The sequence below is a fragment of the Hyla sarda genome, chromosome 4 (assembly GCF_029499605.1).
Source record: "Hyla sarda isolate aHylSar1 chromosome 4, aHylSar1.hap1, whole genome shotgun sequence".
Classification (NCBI taxonomy): Eukaryota; Metazoa; Chordata; class Amphibia; order Anura; family Hylidae; genus Hyla; species Hyla sarda.
Genome location: NC_079192.1, coordinates 97,929,056 through 97,950,509, shown reverse-complemented (window position 1 = coordinate 97,950,509; position 21,454 = coordinate 97,929,056). Strand labels below are relative to the sequence as shown.

At 44.9% G+C, this 21,454-nt stretch overlaps 1 protein-coding gene across 1 annotated transcript in view; it reads left to right on the top strand.

Moving 5' to 3' along the window:
- The window catches only part of RAB11A (RAB11A, member RAS oncogene family), a 33,789-nt gene extending 12,552 nt beyond the window's left edge, over nt 1-21,237 (top strand). Inside the window, exons 2-5 of the mRNA XM_056571700.1 lie at nt 6,108-6,303; nt 9,484-9,677; nt 16,927-17,007; nt 20,434-21,237. Of these exons, the coding sequence (XP_056427675.1) occupies nt 6,108-6,303; nt 9,484-9,677; nt 16,927-17,007; nt 20,434-20,573 (611 nt within the window). The 3' untranslated portion in view covers nt 20,574-21,237. The remainder of the gene's footprint in view (nt 1-6,107; nt 6,304-9,483; nt 9,678-16,926; nt 17,008-20,433) is intronic.
- Nucleotides 21,238-21,454: the final 217 nt, after the last annotated feature.

Here is a 21,454-nt window from a genome sequence, read left to right as displayed (position 1 = left end):
ACGTGCAGTACAAAGGCGTTGTCTCTCAGGGCAGCGGTCCTAATACAAAGTCAGCTGTGGGTGGCGTCGCATTTTTGTGGGCCGTCTTCCTATGTTGCAGTGAGGTCAGCATTGTCTACCTTCCTTGTCTGGGGGATCTCCGCACACCTCAGTAATCTGTTTACGTGTACGCTGGTCTCCAGTGACTTCCTCCCATTCTTGAATGGAATGTTTGACTCTTGGCAGGAGAACGCGTTTCGGTGCTGTGTGCAGAGCGGGCAGTATAAGGAGATGCCCTGCGGGTTAGAGCAGTGAGCTCCCTCCAGAATGTCTTCACTTGTCCCAGCTTGCTGGAATTATACTTATGGTCCCTCTCGCTCTGATCTTTCCTCCTTGGCCGCCCTGTAGGTTTGACTCCTGACCTGTGATCAGTCCTTTGTTATATAGAGGGAATCCTGCGGTACTAATGTCTGCATACCTTTATCCTGACTAGATCCTGGATAGGGGGAGGGGGCATTGGAATGAAAATTCCTTACTAAATCTACCCTGATAACCCAAAATATGCAGAGCTGCTTATCTTCTGAGTTTCTTCTATTGCTCCGACTTGCTCTTCTGCACTGGCATATAAGACGCACCCAATTTTAAAGGTACAAAATCTAGAAAAAAAAAAGATTCTGCACCCAACAGTGATCTTCAACCTGCGGACCTCCAGATGTTGCAAAACTACAACTCCCAGCATGCCCGGACAGCCGTTGGCTGTCCGGGCATGCTGGGAGTTGTAGTTTTGCAACATCTGGAGGTCCGCAGGTTGAAGACCACTGGATAGGAGGTAATACTCACGTTTCCCCGCCGCTCCGGACCCGTCACTGCTGCCCTGGATGTCGCTCCATCGCTGTCGCCGCGTCCCTGTGGTATCTATCCCCGATGCTCCGGACGTCTTCTTCCCCCGGGATCCACGCTCTCCGTCACCATCATCACGTCACTACGCACGCCGCTCCTATTGGATGACGGGACGGCGCGCGCGACGAAGTGATGACACCGAAGGAGAGCGCCGGCCATGCAGGGGATCACGGCATGGAGCAGACACCGAGGAGGCAAATAAGGTCCCTCCCGGTGTCCTGTAAGCTGTTTGGGACACTACGATTTCACCGCGCCGGTCCTGAACAGCCCGACTGAGCAGCCGGGTTTGTGTCACTTTCCCTTCAGACGCAGCGGTCAGCTTTGAGCGCCGCGTCTGAAGGGTTAATACAGGGCATCACCGCAATTGGTGATGTCCTGTATTAGCCGCGTGTCCCGGCTGTTGATGGCCGCAGGGACCGACCCGATAGGGGTGTATTCGCCGTATAAGACGCACCAATTTCCCCCCCCCCCCCCCCAGGTTTGGGGAAGAAAAAGTGCGTCTTAGGCTGGGTTCACACTACGTTTTGTCCCATACGGGAGCGCATACGGCAGGGGGGAGCTAAAAGCTCGCGCTCCCGTATGTCACCGTATGCGCTCCCGTATGCCATTCACTTCAATGAGCCGACCGGAGTGAAACGTTCGGTCCAGTCGGCTCATTTTTGCGCCGTATGCGCTTTTACAACCGGACCTAAAACCGTGGTCAACCACGGTTTTAGGTCCGGTTGTAAAAGCGCATACGGCGCAAAAATGAGCCGACCGGACCGAACGTTTCACTCCGGTCGGCTCATTGAAGTGAATGGCATACGGGAGCGCATACGGTCACATACGGGAGCGCGAGCTTTTAGCTCCCTCCTGCCGTATGCGCTCCCGTATGGGACAAAACGTAGTGTGAACCCAGCCTTATACGGCGAAAAATATGGTATATTAGTACCTGCAAGTCTATTGGAGACTAAGCGAGACTACTGGAGCACTGCAGATGCATCTGAGAGGGTTCAGACCACTCAGGCAGGTTTAGGAATACTGTCAGTGATGCAGCTTTGGTGCAGTGTAAAAACTGTCATTCGTTTGACTGATGTCTGCAATATATTTTATTTAAAATGTCTCAAGAATTATAAGTGTCTCAAGTTTTAAGTGCTCTGGAACCGGCACAGGCTCTGCACCACGTCTGACTTGTTTGTGTTCTTTTGTTTTATACAATGCATTCGGAAAGTCTTCAGACCGCTCCGTGTGTTACGGTCCTGTGCTAAAGTAAAAAAAAAAAAAAATAAATAAATTTTTTAAATAAATTAGCTCTTAGTTTAAGCCCCTTTGGTAGTGAAGACCGCCTCCAGTCTTGGGATGATGCCACAATGTTTGCACACCTGGATTTGGAGATTCACTGCCATTCTTCTCTGCAGATCCTCTCAAGCTTCTTCTTTATTTTTCTTCTAATACAGTGCCGCACAAGCTATTAGGTTCTAGTGTGTGCCTTTTTCTTTCCTGTTTTAACTGATTTGGCAGGCATGGTTTAGGCTCTATAGTCAATGTAAATCAGTCACGGAAATGACTTGATTATGCTACCTAAATTTCCCATGAAATTTCTGGCTTAGGGTGGGGTGTTTGATCACTGCACCTGCTCACCTAATCAGGCATCTGGTCCTTGAGTTCATCCAGGTGAACTCATTAAACTTGATGGTTGAGGTTAGTTCACATAATGTGCGATTTTGATGCTTTTTCTTAATCAAAGAGAATTTTTCTTTTAGAAAAAAATAAATACATTTTGATTTGCTTAATTGCAGTAAAATCCTTTAAAACCTCAAGCAGGCTCAGCAACAATGCTCATACTCGGGGTGCCACTGTGTATGTCAGTAAACTAGCATTGCACCACAAGTAAAGATGACATACCAAAGATCGCACACCCATTATTCATGTACAATTAGAAAATATACTTTATTACAACTTACACATAGATATTATAGCAGACAAAAACACTTAAAACCATCTGAAAGGGCCCAAAGGCCCTACTTAACAGGGGGATCCCCATGAAAAAGGGGGAAACCACTCCCGGGGCACCTGCTAAATCAATACATAGATATTGTAATAGTCCCAATAGCCCAACAAACATCAATCACAGTACAGTGATCCCTCAAGTTACAATATTAATTGGTTCCAGGACGACCATTGTATGTTGAAACCATTGTATGTTGAGACCAGAACTCTATGGGAACCTGGTAATTGGTTCTAAAGGCACCAAAATGTCATCCAAAAATAGGAAAAAGTGAGGATTAAAGAAAAATAAGTAGATAACTAATACAGATAAAGCAAGTCCTTACATATAAAAGTAAGAAAGATCTGCTGGGAGCTGTAAATCACTGTCTATGTCAGTGTTTCCCAACCAGGGAGCCTCCAGCTTTTGCAAAACTACAAATGCCAGCATGCTCGGACAGCCTTTGGCTGTCCGGGCAAGCTGGGAGTTGTAGTTTTGGAACAGCTGGGGGCTCGCTGCTTGGGAAACACTGGTCTATGCAGAGGACAGGAGCTTATTCCGGGTCCTGTACAGTAAACGAAATGTCCCAAAAAAATTAAAAAGTAACATGGAGTCGCCCCACCTGGTGTCCAAAGGAGCAGCAAACCCTGGTACAGGTAAAGTGTACAGAACATGTAATACCTCCCTGTACTGTAGGGGGCGCTACCAGACACCAGTCAGTGCATACGCTTCAGTAATACAGGGGTTTTACCAGTAAATTGTCCATTCTGATTGGTCAGTTCTTCCAGCCATTGACATGTCTATCACAGATCTGGACTGTCCATAACATTGTGTGTTGAGTCTGGTTTCAACTTACAATGGTCCAGAAAAGACCATTGTATGTTGAAACTATTGTATATTGAGGCCATTGTAAGTTGAGGGATCAGTGTATAGATAAAGTGCAAGTCACATATAAAGCTTTCCTCAGTTTGAAGATAATAATAATGTTAGACCTGTAAACAATATTATAGTAGATACAGCCATATTCAATATGTATATCACTGGGAAAGCTGGGCTATTGACAACAGATGAAGGATAACCTCGCAGCTTCCCCCCCTAGACGAATAGCACGAATTTGCCATAATTTTGTGAAATAACAGAAAACAGAAACTTTCAGGACACATTTTTTCCAGGTCTAAAACTTTGGCCCGTAGGTTGATTTGGCGCTGTCATGCAGCGGGAGTTAACCATTCAGTTCTCAATGCCGATATAAGTTGGGTGCAGGTGTCGGCCAGGTAAAGGTTAAACATTGTTGTGTGCTGACATAGGCCTCTGCCTTTTCCTTCCTTAGTGAAAGGATTCAGGCTAAAGGGCAGGTCTCCTTCACACGTCAACTCGGTAGCTTATTAGGTTAGAGTCCCAGGAGTAGGGAGACCTGTCGGACTGGTGCACCTGGGTGTATGGAATAAGTTATGGTTTTGTGATGATATGGTGGTGAGCAATACTGACTCGCCGGCAGGGGAAAACTTTTCTACCCACCCATATCTTCAAGGCCATGCACTTAAAGGGGTATTCCAGGAAAAAACTTTTTTTTTTTTTATATATATCAACTGGCTCCAGAAAGTTAAACAGATTTGTAAATTAATTCTATTAAAAAATCTTAATCCTTTCAGTACTTATGAGCTGCTGAAGTTGAGTTGTTCTTTTCTGTCTAAGTCCTCTCTGATGACACGTGTCTCGGGAACTGCTCAGTTTACAAGCAAATCCCCATAGCAAACCTCTTCTACTCTGTGCAGTTCCCGAGACAAGCAGAGATGTCAGCAGAGAGCACTGTTGCCAGACAGAAAACAACTCCACTTCAGCAGCTGATAATTATTGAAAGGATTAAGATTTTTTTTTAATAGAAGTAATCTACAAATCTGTTTTAACTTTCTGGAGCCAGTTGATATACATTTTTTTTTCCTGGAATACCCCTTTAAGATTGAAAACCGCCATTGAATGAATGATTGTCTGGTGAACATTGTTGTCCAACTGCACCATATACATAAGCGTTTCCCTACCAGTGTGCCTCCAGCTGTTGCAACACTACAACTCCCAGCATGCCCGGACAGCCAAAGGCTGTCCGGGCATGCTGGGAGTTGTTGTTTTGAAACAGCTGGAGGCACACTGGTAGGGAAACACTGATATACAGTGACGGAATAACAGCTAAGGGTAAAAATCTTAGCTGACTTCTTTCCAGATGATGACAGCCTGTAGTCCGTCAACGGAAATTGTTCGTAGTCCTGGTCCTAATCTGTGACAAACCTCAACTAGTTATTGGCTGAGCAGGCAGTTCCTTGAGACGGAAACATAAATCAGATTTTTGTTTTGGTAAAAGCGTAAGCAGGGGAATTATTTTTATCTTCTTAGAAATTTAGCGAGGCCCTTTAAAAAATAAACCCCAGATAAGGCCCAGTTTACAATGTGTTTCTGCTTTGCGCTAAATGTATCTGTTAGAGATGAGCGAACTTACAGTAAATTCGATTCGTCACGAACTTCTCGGCTCGGCAGTTGATGACTTATCCTGCATACATTAGTTCAGCTTTCAGGTACTTCCATGGGCTGGAAAAGGTGGATACAGTCCTAGGAGACTCTTTCCTAGGAATGTATCCACCTTTTCCAGCCCACCGGAGCACCTGAAGGCTGAACTAATTTATGCAGGATAAGTCATCAACTGCCGAGCCGAGAAGTTCGTGACGAATCAAATTTACTGTAAGTTCGCTCATCTCTGTATCTGTCTCAACTCCCTGTCAAAAAAGGGAAAGCTACACATGATTCATTGACTTCCATGGGAGAATGTTGTGGGCATGCTCTGTGACTGTGCAGGGAGGAGGGGGCTGCGGTAAGGTTAGTTGTAACCCGTTGTAAATGTCCTGATCCCATCTACAAAACAGGAAATATTATAATGCTTAGTGGCTAAAATGAAAACTACAAGATTTCAGAAATATATATATTTTTTAATATTGGAAATGAAAAATAAAAAAATACCGTACATAAATTGTTAGAAAAAGTTTATTTTAAAATCGAAGTAAAAAAAATCTATATATTCTAATTCTATGTAAAATGTAATAGTGCTAGCATTCTCACAACCTATGTATAGTCAGAGGTACAGTTTACAGCACGATGACTTTTATGAGAGAGTGTTGTGGGCATGCTCAGTGATACATTGATATATTATATATTGTATATATATATATATTTTTTTATCGCATTAAATAAAAATAAAAAATTCTTCTCCCCAAAGTGGTGCTGATTGGAGATTCTGGAGTCGGAAAAAGTAACTTGCTGTCTCGATTCACTCGCAACGAGTTTAACTTGGAGAGTAAAAGTACCATTGGGGTAGAGTTTGCCACAAGAAGCATCCAAGTGGATGGAAAAACAATCAAAGCTCAGATCTGGGACACAGCTGGACAGGAGCGATACCGCGCCATCACCTCAGCGTAAGTAATCTATATATAATATTGGGTGGGGGGCATGGTGGTGTATACAGTCAGGCCCCCTAGTATAGACAACAGAACCATAGAATTTTATACATGAACTGACTCTTAAAGGTGTTGTCCCTATTGTATTGGGGCAGTGTTTCCATACCTGTGGCTCTCCAGCTGTTACAAAACTATAACATCCATCATGCCTTTGGTGGCTGTCAGGGCATGATAGGAGTTATACACTGCTCAAAAAAATAAAGGGAACACTAAGATAACACATCCTAGATCTGAATGAATGAACTAATCGTATGAAATACTTTCGTCTTTACATAGATGAATGTGCTGACAACAAAATCACACAAAATATATCAATGGAAATCAAATTTATCAACCCATGGAGGTCTGGATATGGAGTCACACTCAAAATCAAAGTGGAAAACCACACTACAGGCTGATCCAACTTTATGTAATGTCCTTAAAACAAGTCAAAATGAGGCTCAGTAGTGTGTGTGGCCTCCACGTGCCCGTATGACCTCCCTACAATGCCTAGGCATTCTCCTGATGAGGTGACAGATGGTCTCCTGAGGAATGTCCTCCCAGACCTGGACTAAAGCATCTGCCAACTCCTGGACAGTCTGTGGAGCAACGTGGCGTTGGTGGATGGAGCGAGACATGATGTCCCAGATATGCTCAATCGGATTCAGGTCTGGGGTGCGGGCGAGCCAGTCCATAGCATCAATGCCTTCCTCTTGCAGGAACTGCTGACACACTCCAGCCACATGAGGTCTAGCATTGTCTTGCATTAGGAGGAACCCAGGGCCAACCGCACCAGCATATGGTCTCACAAGGGGTCTACAGATCTTATCTCGGTACCTAATGGCAGTGAGGCTACCCCTGGCAAGCACATGGAAATGCCACCCCACACCATTACTGACCCACCGCCAAACCGGTCAGGCTGGAGGATGTTACAGGCTGTAGAATTTTCTCCACGGCGTCTCCAGACTCTGTCACTTCTTTCACATTTGCTCAGTGAGAACCTGCATTAATCTGTGAAGAGCACAGGACGCCAGTGGCGAATTTGCCAATCTTGGTGTTCTCTGGCAAATGCCAAATGTCCTGCACGGTGTTGGGCTGTAAACGCAACCCCCACCTGTTGACGTCGGGCCATCATCCACCCTCATGGAGTCTGTTTCTGACTGAGTGGACACATGCACATTTGTGGCCTGCTGGAGGTCATTTTGCAGGGCTCTGGCAGTGCTCCTCCTGCTCCTCCTTGCACAAAGGCGGAGGTGTAGCTGTCCTGCTGCTGGGTTGTTGGCCTCCTCCACGTCTCCTGATGTACTGGCCTGTCTTCTGGTAGCGCCTCCATGCTCTGGACACTACGCTGACAGATACAGCAAACCGTACCGTGTGGCCTGCTGGAGGTCTTTTTGCAGGGCTCTGGCAGTGCTCCTCTTCGCAAAGGCAGAAGTAGTGGTCCTGTTGCTGGGTTGTTGCCCTCCTACGGCCTCCTCCACGTCTCCTGATGTACTGGCCTGTCTCCTGGTAGGGCCTCCATGCTCTGGACACTACGCTGACAGACACAGCAAACCTTCTTACCACAGCTCGCATTGATGTGCCATCCTGGATGAGCTGCACTACCTGAGCCACATGTGTGAATTGTACACTCTGTCTCATGCTACCACTAGAGTGAAAGCACCGCCAGCATTCAAAAGTGACCAAAACATCAGCCAGGAAGCATAGGAACTGAGAAGTGGTCTGTGGTCACCACCTGCAGAACCACTCCTTTATTTGGGTTGTCTTGCTAATTGCCTATAATTTCCACCTGTTGTCAGTTCCATTTTCACAACAGCATGTGAAATTGATTGTCAATCAGTGTTGCTTCCTGAGTGGACAGTGTGATTTCACAGAAGTGTGACTGACTTGGCGTTACATTGAAACTGAAGCAGCTGATAAGTACTGAAAGGATTAAGATTTTTTAATAAAGTAATTTACAAATCTGTTAAACTTTCTGGAGCCAGTTGATATATATATATATATGTTTTTTCCTGGAATACCCCTTTAAGTGTTCCTTTTATTTTTTTGAGCAGTGTAGTTTTGCAACAGCTGGAGAGCTACGGGTTATGAAACACTATTAGGGCATATGTGTTGCACAGAAGTGCGGTGTTTATTGCTCCTATAAACTTAAAGTAGTACTGTGGTGCTGTACAACTTATCCCCTATTCAAAGGATAGAGGATGTGACTGATCGTGAGGGGGGGGGGGGTGTTAGACCGCTGGGACACACCCCCCCGGGGCTCTCCCCATGAACGGAGTGTGTCAACCCCAGCATGAGGCAGAGTTTGACACGTCCCCCTCCATGTATCTCTATGGGAAAGCCGGAGTAACCTGAACGCTGTATCTCTGGCTCTCCCATAGAGATACATTGAGGGGGCGTGTTCACTAGCTCTTTGTGCGGAGGTCGATACGCTCCATTCCTGGGTAGAGCTGGGTGCCGTGCAGGTCATTGCAGGTGGTCCCAGCTGTCATACCCCCTACCATGACATGCTTATCCTCTATCCTTTGGATTGGGGATGAGTTGAACAGCACCACAGTGCTCTAATAGAAGCTGTATGCACGCTATGGAAATTAAGTGCAGAATTACACTAACAGCAGAATCGGTGCTTAATGGCCATGCGGGCATTAGTTGCCATCCCATTGACTACAATGTGGTACCCGGCGAAAAAAATTACATCATAATTCTTTCCCCTAGAATCTGGATCCAACAGAATTCCAACAGAATCCTTAAATGGGATTCTGCTGCTCTGTGCACACCTCAGCAGTTCCATGGTGGAACGCCGCGGAACGCCATGGAACTGCTGAGGTGTGCACAGAGCAGCAGAATCCCATTTAAGGATTCTGCTGGTATAATAATATAAAAGAATTATGAGCTAAATTTCCGTAGAGTGCATGAGCCCTTATACTACATCTCCACTTGTGAAACATCTATAGGCTGGCAGCTCCGCTTAGAGCTAACTAGTCAATGTTTGGTTTCCACCAGATGGACCTAAGGTGATCATCTCAGTTTGGGGGGAGCAGCTGCCCTAATATCCCTTGTTCTCATATAGGCGCAGGAACACTTTGTGATCGGCACAATTGTGCATACTGGAATATTTTGTCTATATTTAGTTGCCTGACATGTTGTCTTTCTCGACAGATATTATCGAGGAGCTGTAGGTGCGTTGCTGGTGTACGATATTGCCAAGCACCTTACTTACGAGAATGTTGAACGATGGTTAAAGGAGTTGAGGGACCACGCAGACAACAACATAGTCATCATGCTGGTGGGCAACAAGAGCGACTTGCGTCACCTGAGAGCTGTGCCTACTGATGAAGCCCGCGCCTTTGCAGGTCATTATCATTTAGCATGTTACTTGTCATCTGGGGAAGCAGTTAACCCATTGTGTTTCTATATAGATATGAGATTTTCTATCTCAGATCCCATATTTGCTCTAACTTGGGTATCTTGGCCCAATAACACCAGAAGCACTGTTTCTATTACTGAACAGTCTATGTACATTTCATGTGCCCCACGTTTGCAGAACCCACTGGCTTCCTGTAAACTTACAAAGCATAACTTGCATGTTACATAAATGTATTTATAGGCTTAGGCTTTGCAGCCAGTGCTTCCATGTAAATTGCTCATTTCAGGCATACGTTACATTGTGTTTTTGTCATGTGGCTTCACTTGCTTTGTGACATACATGAGTTCATTATCCCTCTATCTGCAGACTTGGAACAGAAGATCTTTGTGTAAGGGTATAGGAGAAGCCGTTCATGTCCACTTTTCAATACCATTTCACACTAGGATTAGTTATATTAACTCGGCATAAAGCAGTAAGAGGAACATTGAATGTATTTGTCTTGTTCTGATCCTCTGTTGCAGCCTGAATTCAGAATTCCGTGAGCTTCATAGTTGAAATCATACACCATTCTTCGATGGCACAGTCACTTGCATCCTGGGAAATGTAGTCATTGTACAATGTAGACAATGGCATCATTTCTTTTATCATGGCTTTAATGAGCACCGTCAGATATAAAAACTTTTTATATGTTGTACAGTTTTTTGAAAAAAAAAGATATAATTCCGTATACTTCTGATAAGAACATGCTAATATCAAACAGATCTGCTGACCTCCTAATACAGTGTTTCCCAACCAGAGTGCCTTCAGCTTTTGCAAAACTACAACTCACAGTATGCCTCAATGCTGGGAGTTGTAGTTTTGTAACAACCGGAAGCACCCTGGTTGGGAAACACTGATCTTATGTTTATAGTAGCCTCTTAACTCTCCCCTTACAGTGGATCTCTGGGGAGGTAAGTATTGGGCTTGTTGGATTTTATCTACCCAATCATTTTGTTCTTTGAGAGATCGGCTGTTGTCAAAGGAGTCTGGCAGTAGCTTTCTCAGGAGGATGGTTAAACGATTGAACATTCAGCCAATACTTGTCTTAAAGGGTACTCCACTCTTAGACATCTTATCCCCTATCCAAATGATAGGGGATAAGATGTCTGATAGCTGGGGTCCCACCGCTGGTGACCCCCGCAATATCCCTGCTGCACCCGGCGTTCGTTCAGAGTGTTGGGTGTAGCGCCGGAGGCTCGTGACGTCACGGCCACGCCCCCTCGATGCAAGTCTATGGGAGGGGGTGGGACCGTGATGTCACGAGCGGGGTGTGACCATGATGTCACGAACCTCCACCCTGCATTGCCAGTCATCACCTCCGTGTACCAGATGTCTGGGGTCCCCAGCATCAGACATCTAATCATCTATCCTTTGGATAGGGGATAAGATGTCTAGGAGCGGAGTACACCTTTAAGTGTTTGATATTGTAGAACCCCAGCTTGTGAAAGTGCCTGTTCATGCAGTCAGTATGCATTTACTAAATGTCTTATCATTGCGTTATTGTAATATGCATTTGTAATACTAAAATAACACACAACCCCCCCTAGTTGCATTTCCTCTGCTGGCAGCAGTTTCCTGTAGATATTACCGCTTTACATTATTAAGGACTGAGTAGGTCATGGCAATGTTACATATTCTTCCAAATGGTGCAGACTGTGCCATGAACATGTTACTCAACGGCAACCTGAACTATGATGATTCCCTTCTGAGCGTCGGCCTATTCTGTATCAGGTATGGCGTTATTAGTTTTGGAACTGGAATTTTGTGAGGCCGCGCCTTTAACCTGATAAGACGACTTTGAAAAGTTTCCTAACACCAAGTTAGAAAAGTTTATTTCCTTTATCATTAGTCTGGTCCTAATAAGCAGCCAGAAAGGAAGAATATGTTGTACGTCATGCTACCTTTGTAGTTATGGATAAATGAAGGATATGCCTTAGCATCCTAGATACAAAGTGGGTTACTGTAGCCCTTTTATTTGTGCCGTATTAGGACAGGATGGGGTTTACAGACCTTCACATAACTCGATTACAATGTTTAGTAAAGTAAATCTATATTCTCTTTATAAAGAGGAAGTGTTGGTTTATATAACGCTTGATCTGAGGGAAGTTCCTCCTGGTAGAAAGTCTTTTTTCTGCTGGTCATAGTTAATGGAAAGCTCAGTATCTGTTATGTATTTCCTCCATGTGATCTTTTTTCTATACTGGTAAGTAGCCAGGAACGGCCTGGCAAAGTGTTGGAGTTAAAGCCGTGACCTAGGTAAATGAAGAACACTCAATGTGGAACAATGCTGCGGCTGGTAGAGACTGGTTTTATGTTTTTTTTTTACCTGGTGAGCTCCATTACACACAGTTTTGTGGTGGTTCTTATTTGGCTTTTTAAAAAACAAAATGGCCCTGATTAATCAAACAGCTTTCACTATACCAGAGCTAGTAGGATAGTAAAGCTGAGCTGTGATTGGCTACTGTATGCAAGATATCTCTAGTTTTTCTCAATCAGGACCGTTTGGGTGACATTTATACTTACAGCATGCTGTTTTTTTTGTTGTGCTTTTGATCTTTAACTTTTTGCTGCAGCATTTTCTTTTCTCCCCCCCCCCCCCCCCCCAATCTGTTAAACGACTCTTAAATTGCATTTAATAAAAACACACACGTTATTGGTCTCCTAGAAAATTTTTAAAGTTCTAGTTCCCTCGCAGCTTTCTTCAGCTCCCTTCAGTGCTTCTTAGTGCTTCTGAGACAATACTAGGAAAGAACCTGCCTGCTCAGCCAATCACTGCCAAGTAAGAACACCGCTGCAGCCAGTGATTGGCTGTGTGGGCAGCTCCTGTCCTGAGCACTCTTCTCGGAAGCCTGAAAAAGGCATCAGGGGACCAGACAGAGCTGACCAGGAGCTGCGAGCATTAGATTTATAGAAGTGTGTGTGTGTGTGTATAGTAATTGTCGCTAAATTTACATTTCTAAACTTATTCAGGCTATGTTCCCTAACTACTGCTAACACCCCTCCAACCATTTAAAAAAAAAAAAAAATTCAGAGCTTTAAAAAGCTGTGTATTTTACCGGTCTTCTTGCTCACATTGTGCAATCTCCTAGCAGGAGAAAGCGGGTGTTTCCCAGCATCACTGAATCCTGCTGGGGGACCACATCTGTACTCACATGGTTGCAGTGCTGTGATGAATAGAAGACCTCAAGCTCTATGCATGTTTCAGTGAGGCTCTGTGCAGCTTTCGGTGAGGCTCTGTGCAGCTTTCGGTGAGGCTCTGTGCAGCTTTCGGTGAGGCTCTGTGCAGCTCACTGTATTAATTGTGGCAGGGAACGGAACAGAGCCACTTAACCCCCACTATGCAAGTCAATGGGAGGGGGCATGACAGCCGCCACGCCCCCTCCCATAGACTTGCATTGAGGGGGCGGGGCGTTATGTAACACATGGGCGGAGTCGTGACGTCACAATCTTCCGTTCCCGTGGTCGGGAGCCAGAACCTCCAGCGCTGCCGGAAGCAGATACAGGTGGGTGCTGCATGCTATATTGCAGGGGTCCCCAGTGGCAGGAACCTCGCGATCAGACATCTTATCCCCTATCCTTTGGATAGGGGATAAGATGTCTAGGGGTGGAGTACCACTTTAAAGACCCAGGGCGTACCTGTACGCCCGTGGGAATTTAGATCCCCGCTGCGCCGGGACCGGGCTGGGGTGACTGCTGATAACTATCAGCAGGCACCCCGTGCAAACCCCTGGGGACCCCCCCCCCCCCCACCCCAATGCCAATTCAGACCGGGTCAATCAGGTCTCTGGTGACCCAGAAAAAAAGGGTGAATGGGGCTGTCCAAGACAGCCCCATTCACCCTTACCCAGCAGGAGTGAGGTGGCACAGGTGCCACCTCACGATCACGTGATTGATCGGTCGGAACGACCGACAATCACTGTCCTGCTGGGCAGTGATCGGGGTGGAGATCGGGCCGGCGGAGGTCTCTTACCTCTCCCTGGTCCGGCGGGGTCCCGGGGCCATGTGCGTTTACAAAAGCCAGAACAGTGGAACCCTCCCCCCCCCCCCCCAACGTGACGACCCCATATTGGAAACTACACCCCTCATGTAATGTTTTAAGGGGTGCAGTGAGCATTTACAGCCCACAGGTGTCTGACAGATTTTTGGAACAGTGGTCCGTGAAAATGAAAAATATATAATTTTTCGTTTGCACAGCCCACTGTTCCAAAGATCTGTCAAACGCCAGTGGTAATGATGTGGCTTTTTAGTATCTCATCAGCAAATAAGGGGTTAATATTTGTAGTCTAGCTTTATAGCAGGCCATCAATTGCTTGATCAGAGGGATAAGCTAAACAGCACAGCTGATCATCAGGGGTGCCAGCACGAATAGATCATAAATCCAATTGGCCAAGAAAATCTCTTAACCATTTGAATTGGCTGGTATAGTAGCTAGAGGCCTGTCATAGTGACAAGCTATACTTAGGACTCATGCACATGGCTGTATCAATCCATGTTGGAAGAACTAAAAGGCCTTTTAGGGGCCCATACACACGAGCACACAGGATGTAAGGACTGCGTGGGCTGCATTAGAGAGAGCCTCTTCTCTGGTCAGCATCCATAGTAACCAGTTTTATCCCCATCGATCATTGGTGTGGTTTCCTTCATTCTGTATTCCTGCAGGAAGGAAATATCTGATCTTTGGGGGGGGGGGGGGGGGGGGGTAGGTAGGGAGTGTGTATTGGGATCCCCATGGGATACTTCAAAACCGGCCTAACATCTAGGGATCTGCAGTCTAAAAGGGGGATTCCATAGCGACATCTGGTTGATGTAAAGCTGTCGCCCTTTAGAAGATCACATTTGGGCATCATTTCAGCAATGTCTGAGGAACACTTTAGAACTGGCCACAATAATCTCTCCGTTTATATGAGGAAGACTGCCAGCAAGCAGTAATGTGTCTGCTGATGGGAGGAACTCGTACACATCTCCGCTTAGAGTCCATGTACGAGATCTATCTGTGCTGCTTATTGTACTGTACTCAGTGAGGTAGGAAAATGGCCATTGATATTAGCAATTGCCCTGCCATGTACAACTGGCCAGATGCAGTATTAAATTGATGCCGTTTTGTTAGGGCTGAGCAGTATACCGGTTCATACCGAATACTGAAATTTTTGTCCTGCACGATATGAATTTTTCCCCATACCATACCGCGATACCGGTTTGGCCCCTCCCCCTCGGGAATGAATGAATTATCAGCCCAGCGCTGCGCTGTCCCCATCAGGGTAAATACTCACATCACCCGCAAGCGCTGCCCTCCTGGTCCTCCTGTTTGTTGCAGGCCGCCAGCGCTGGCACTCTATACTGTACACTGTATCCCTATGCCCGGGCTGCAAAAGATAAACAAAATAAACTTTAACTCACCTCTCCCGTCGGTCCTGACCAGCTTCCTGGGCACAAGGTCGGAGAGCCGTCAGCCTATCACCGGCCGCAGCGATGTTCCGCCTCTGCCGGGGATAGGTTGAGCCCACTGTCATGTAAGGAGCCGCCTTCTTACATGACCGTGAGCTCAGCCTATCGCTGGCCGAGGCGGAACATCACTGCAGCCGGTGATAGGCTGACGGCTCTCCGACCTTGTGCCCAGGAAGCTGGTCTGGACCGACGGGAGAGGTGAGTTAAAGTTTTTGTTTATCTTTTGCAGCCCAGGCATAGGGATACAGCGTACAGTATAGAGTGCCAGCGCTGGCGGCCCGCAACATACAGGAGGGCAGCGCAGGTGATATGTGAGTATTTACCCCTATGGGGACAGCGCAGCGCAGTGCTGGGCTGATAATTCATTTTTTGGGGGGGGATACCGTTGTATACCATGGAACCACCATAAGTTAAAAAATACAGTGATACACATATTTGGTCATACCGCCCAGCCCTACGTTTTGTGGTTTTTACATTAATCGCATGTATGCAATATATTTTTTTGCCTGTTAAATCTGTGTCCAAAAACAGCTTTAGCTAGTGGTAAAAATTGGGCTTTGGCTGCATGATATATGAGAGATGCTCTAGGTCAGTGGTCTCAAACTGTGGCCCTCCAGATGTTGCAAAACTTCAACTCCCAGCATGCCTGGACAGCTGTTGGCTGTCCGTGCATACTGGGAGTTGAAGTTTTGCAACATCTGTAGGGCCACAGTTTGAGACCACAGCTCTAGGTCCAAGTGTATAAGCACACTCTCTACCTCATACCACCTATAGCCCGATGTATCCAACTGTATGCCATACACTTGCCTAATTTAGCCAACAAATGACCAGTGTCCAAAGAAACATACTATTGGCATATTTGGAGCCTAATGTTGCATATTAACACATAATAAAGAGGGATTAATGCCTGTGCTACGCAGAGTGACTAAATTGCGTAAAAGTTTTGTTTTTTTTGTTTTTGTTGCATAGACATGGCTTGTTGAATAGAAAACTGCAATGTTCCCACTTTGCACCAATGCAGGGAAGGGTTAATTTGACCCCCGTAAGATCTCTCTTCATATAAACAGAATGGCCCTGGTTTACTATTGTAAACCAGATCGGTTTTGTGGGGTCGGGTGCCAGATTTTTATCACATTGCGCCACAAATTGTCATATTTTGGGCCAAAATTTGCACCCAAAAATTCAGACCCAACCAACTCTCTTTAACCAACCATTTTACTTACAAAACCAGAAAAAGGGGCGTGTCCACTGGGGGATTGGGGTGTGTCCCTGACATTAGGGGGGAAAAATTATTTTTATTTTTTTTTACTAATGTTTCCTTACAAAATGTGATGAATTTGAGCTGGGGGAGATTTATCAAAACCTGTCCAGAGGAAAAGTTGCTGAGTTGCCCATAGCAACCAATCAGATCGCTTCTTTCATTTCTCAGAGGCCTTTTCAAAAATGAAAGAAGCGATCTGATTGGTTGCTATGGGCAACTCAGCAACTTTTCCTCTGGACAGGTTTTGATAAATCTCCCCCATTGTGTACAGCCTGTACTCAAAAGTATCACCCTGGAGAGATTTGGAAGCATTTATGATCTCCACACAACAGGTTGGATATCATTGGGATACGTGTCCATTGCAAGTCCTGGCCCAGTCTTGCTGCATTATTACTGCTCCGCCAGACCTGCGGTTATTGTAGCGGGAAGCATGTGTTAATGTATTCGCAGACGCTGCCTGCTTAATGCTTTTTCCTATCTCTTGTTACAGAAAAGAATGGTTTGTCTTTCATTGAGACTTCAGCCCTGGACTCAACAAATGTGGAGGCTGCTTTCCAGACTATCCTGACAGGTGAGACTCCGTTTACTGGACTATCTTAAAGGGGTACTCCGGTGAAAAACATTTTATTTATTTATTTATTTTTATATCAACTGGTGCTAGAAAGTTAATCAGATTTGTAAATGACTTCTATTAAAAAATCTTTACCCTTGCAGTACTTTGTCAGTTGTATGCTACAGAGGAAATTATTTTCTTTTTGAATTTCTTTTTTGTCTTGTCCACAGTGCTCTCTGCTGACACCTGATGCCCGTATCAGGAACTGTCCAGAGCAGGAGAAAATCCCCATAGCAAACCTATGTTACTCTGGACAGTTCCTGACACGGACAGAGGTGTCAGCAGAGAGCACTGTGGACAAAGACAAAAAAGAAATTCAAAAAGAAAATAATTTCCTCTGTAGCATACAGCTGCTAAAAAGTACTGGAAGGGTAAAGATTTGTTAATAGAAGTAATTTACAAATCTGTTTAACTTTCTGGCACCAGTTGATAAAAAAAAAAAAAGGTTTCCACCGGAGTACCCCTTTAATGTTGTAGCAGTCCATTGTAGTTTATAATAATGTAATAAAAGCATCCGTGATCTCTGTGCTCCCCTCTTCTGTCACTTAGAAACTATAAACGCGCTTTCCTACATTCTGCAGGCCAAGGACATTCATTATGGTTCTAGGTGATGTTATGGGGTGCAGTGACTAGTTGCGGCCTAAATACCGCAAGCATCTTTCAATGCATTAAAGTATGTAAACTTCTCTTCAGTTAGATGAATCTGCTCAGGTCTTTTCCCTGAGGCACGAGTCACTAGGGTTTGTGTATGCAGGTTTTTGAGCACTCTGCTGCTGTCTTTTTATATACAGTGGTCCCTCAACATACGATGATAATTCGTTCCAAATGAACCATCGTTGGTTGAAACAATCGTATGTTGAGGGATCCCTGCAATGAAAAGTATAGGATGTTATACTCACCTGTCCCCGCCGCTCCGGACCATCACCGCTGCCCTGGATGTCGCCCTTCATCGCTGTCGCTGCATCCCCGGTGTGTCTCTGCTGCCTGGAATCGTTGCTCTTCATCGCTTTCATCACGTCGCTGCGCACGCCGCTCCTATTGGATGACGGGACGGCATGTGCGGCTACGTGAGGACGGAGAGCAACGGCAATGCAGGGGATCCTGAAGAGAACAGTCTGGAACGCCGGGGACAGATGAGTGATCATCACCGGACCACACAGGGCACCTTAAACGGCTATACATCGGCAGCTAATGCAGTCTGCGCTGCCGGATAGCCGTTTATGCGATGGCCTGACAAAAGCATCGTATCTTGATGCTGCCTTCAACATTCGATGGCCTCTGAGAGGCCATCGTATGTTGAAATTATCGTATGTCGGGCCATCGTAGGTCGGGGGGTCACTGTCCTTCTGATGGTTTGTGTAGGACGTGCATTATAAATACACTGTAAGAAGTTTGCTTTGTCTGAAACAGCAGCTAATATTTCCAAGGTCATAAGATAGTAAGAGATAATATAAGAACATAATACACACTGCTAACATGACACCATATAGACAGGACACTGACTTTGCAGGGTGTGGATTTTATGATTCCTTCATCAATCCTATAGTCATGCTCTAAAGGAAAATAATTTTCTGTTTGACTGCTTCACTGTACTTATGTGCACCTAAAAGAACACCACAGGTTTTGTAGTATTCTTAAAGGAATACTGTAGTGGAAAATAACTTATAGGGGATAAGTTATAGATCGCAGGGGGTCCCAGCAGTTGGACCTCACGATCTATAACTTATCTCCTATCCTTCTCCTGTACGGAGGGATAAGTTTAGAGATGAGCGAACTTACAGTAAATTCGATTCGTCACAAACTTCTCAGCTCGGCAGTTGACTTCTCCTGCATAAATTAGTTCAGCATTCAGGTGCTCCAGTGAGCTGGAAAGGGTGGATACATTCCTAGGAAAGAGTCTCCTAGGACTGTATCCACCTTTTCCAGCCCACCGGAGCACCTGAAAGCTGAACTAATTTATGCAGGAGAAGTCATCAACTGCCGAGCTGAGAAGTTTGTGACGAATCGAATTTACTGCAAGTTTGCTCATCTCTAGATAAGTTATAGATCGCGAGGGGTCCAACCTCTGGGACCCGCCGTGATCTATAACTTATCCCCATAAGGGGATAAGTTATTTTCCACTACAATATTCCTTTAAAATATAAAAGAAAAAAAAATACAACCATGTAGGCTGTTGGGACTGCTTCTTCATGGATGTTGGAGCGTCCTACATTACTGTGCTGCTGGCAGATGTCATAGCTTTACTTTAAAGGGGTATTCCAGGCCAAAACTTTTTTTTTGGTATATCAACTGGCTCCGGAAAGTTAAACAGATTTGTAAATTACTTTGATTAAAAAATCTTAATCCTTGCAATAGTTATTAGCTTCTGAAGTTGAGTTGTTGTTTTCTGTCTAACTGCTCTCTGATGACTCACGTCCCGGGAGCTGTGCAGTTCCTATGGGGATATTCTCCCATCATTCACAGCTCCCGGGACGTGACATCATCATTGAGCAGTTAGACAGAAAACTTCAGAAGCTAATAACTATTGGAAGGATTAAGATTTTTTAGTAGAAGTAATTTACAGATCTGTTTAACTTTCCGGAGCCAGTTGATATATAAAAAAAAAGTTTTTGCCTGGAATACCCCTTTAACTTTGTCCCCGGGTCAGAACCACATCACTAGCCGTTGACACCAGGCCAAGAAGCCTATCAATGGCATTTGGCCCAGCACTGTATAACAAGCACTTGGTACTACAGTCTGGCCTGTAGGAGGATTTTATAGAGCACAATATGATTTCTACTTGGACTTATTTTGTGAAAAGCAAAGCTTTCTGCTATATAAACATGCACGTTCAGATCAGCCAAGAGTGTGTTTTTATTTCAGTAAGTACATATGCACCTCTGGGACTATTTAGCTCAAGAAAGGAAAAGATTGAACAGGTTAATATCCAACCCGTCTGAGCCTGTGGGCAGTCTCACTAAGTGATTGGCAGCTGTCCCTGTATGATTGAATATACAGAAATGGCCGTCAATCACTAAATAGGACCGACCACCAGACTATGTATACACAGCGGGAAAATGTGCAGAATGTCTGCCCAAAAAATACGGCAATGCATTTCCAAGCTGAATACACATAAACAAATTACCAGTTTTTTTTTTTTGCAGGGTGCCTCCAGCTGTTGCAAAGCTGCAACTCCCAGCATGCCCGGACAGCCTTTGGCTGTCCGGGCATGCTGGGAGTTGCAGCTTTGCAAGAGCTGGAGGCAAACACTTATGTGACCAGTTTACACTATAACATATTCTAGATCCTTTCTTACCAAAATCGTCTTCTATATCCCGTCCAGTGTCTGGCTGTTCCGCCATTATTAACCGTCCGTGTTTTATTTTTTTTTGTTTTTTTTTCCAGAGATTTACCGCATTGTGTCCCAGAAGCAGATGTCTGACAGACGTGAGAATGACATGTCCCCCAGCAACAACGTAGTTCCCATTCATGTTCCACCCACCACTGAAAATAAACCAAAGATGCAATGCTGTCAGAACATATAACGGCTGCTGCCTGACATGTGCCAGGCTTTGAATCCCTGTGTCCAGCTCTGGAGGGGCCAGGCTGTACCTGTCCAGTCCTAGAGGTGCCAGGCTCTGTATATTCCCCACGTCCTGCACTGGACTCTTTGGAATTCTTTTTTTTTTTTTTTCTCTATTTTTTTTTTTTTTATTTTATTTTTTTTGTTAATATATTTTTTTGAGTGTATGTGTGTAAGAACTTTAATTTTACTATTCCATCTGGATTTTTACATGTCTTAAATTCTTATGATTTTCCACCTTCTTCTATTAAAGAAACAATCTAATTCTTTTTCTCTCTTTCTCTCTCTCTCGCCCTTTGCCCGGTCTTCTTCCTCCTTTCTTCTCTAAAGATAAGATGATTCCAGGTCTGCCCTAACCCCCTTCCCTTTCCTCCTCTTCCTTTCCACTCAGAGATGTCTGTATAATATATGAAATAAAAGCATGTTGTCTGCTGGAGGTGTATTCTCCTCATACCTTGTGACTCAACAGATCTTTTTTCTGTTTATGGGTTGTTTTTTCTCACTCTAATCTAGTAATAGGTAATGTCACTTGTATGTCACTCATTGCTAGAACCGCTGTTTTGATCTATAGAAACTACATGGAAAAAAACAGGTGTGATGTGTAATAAAGTGTTTATACTGTTAAACCTTACGTCACGTTTTTCTCTTCACGCTCTGCTTTTCTCTTTTTTACAGATTAGTAAAGAACTTTGGTTGCTATGGGCAACTGGGCAACTTTTCTTCTGCACAGGTTTTGATAAGTCTCCAAAAATGTTCTATGGCTAAGGATAATATGCGATTTACACTACGGAATTTCCGGCCGGACAAAATCAGGCTGGAAATTCCAAGTGCTTCCAACTTGGA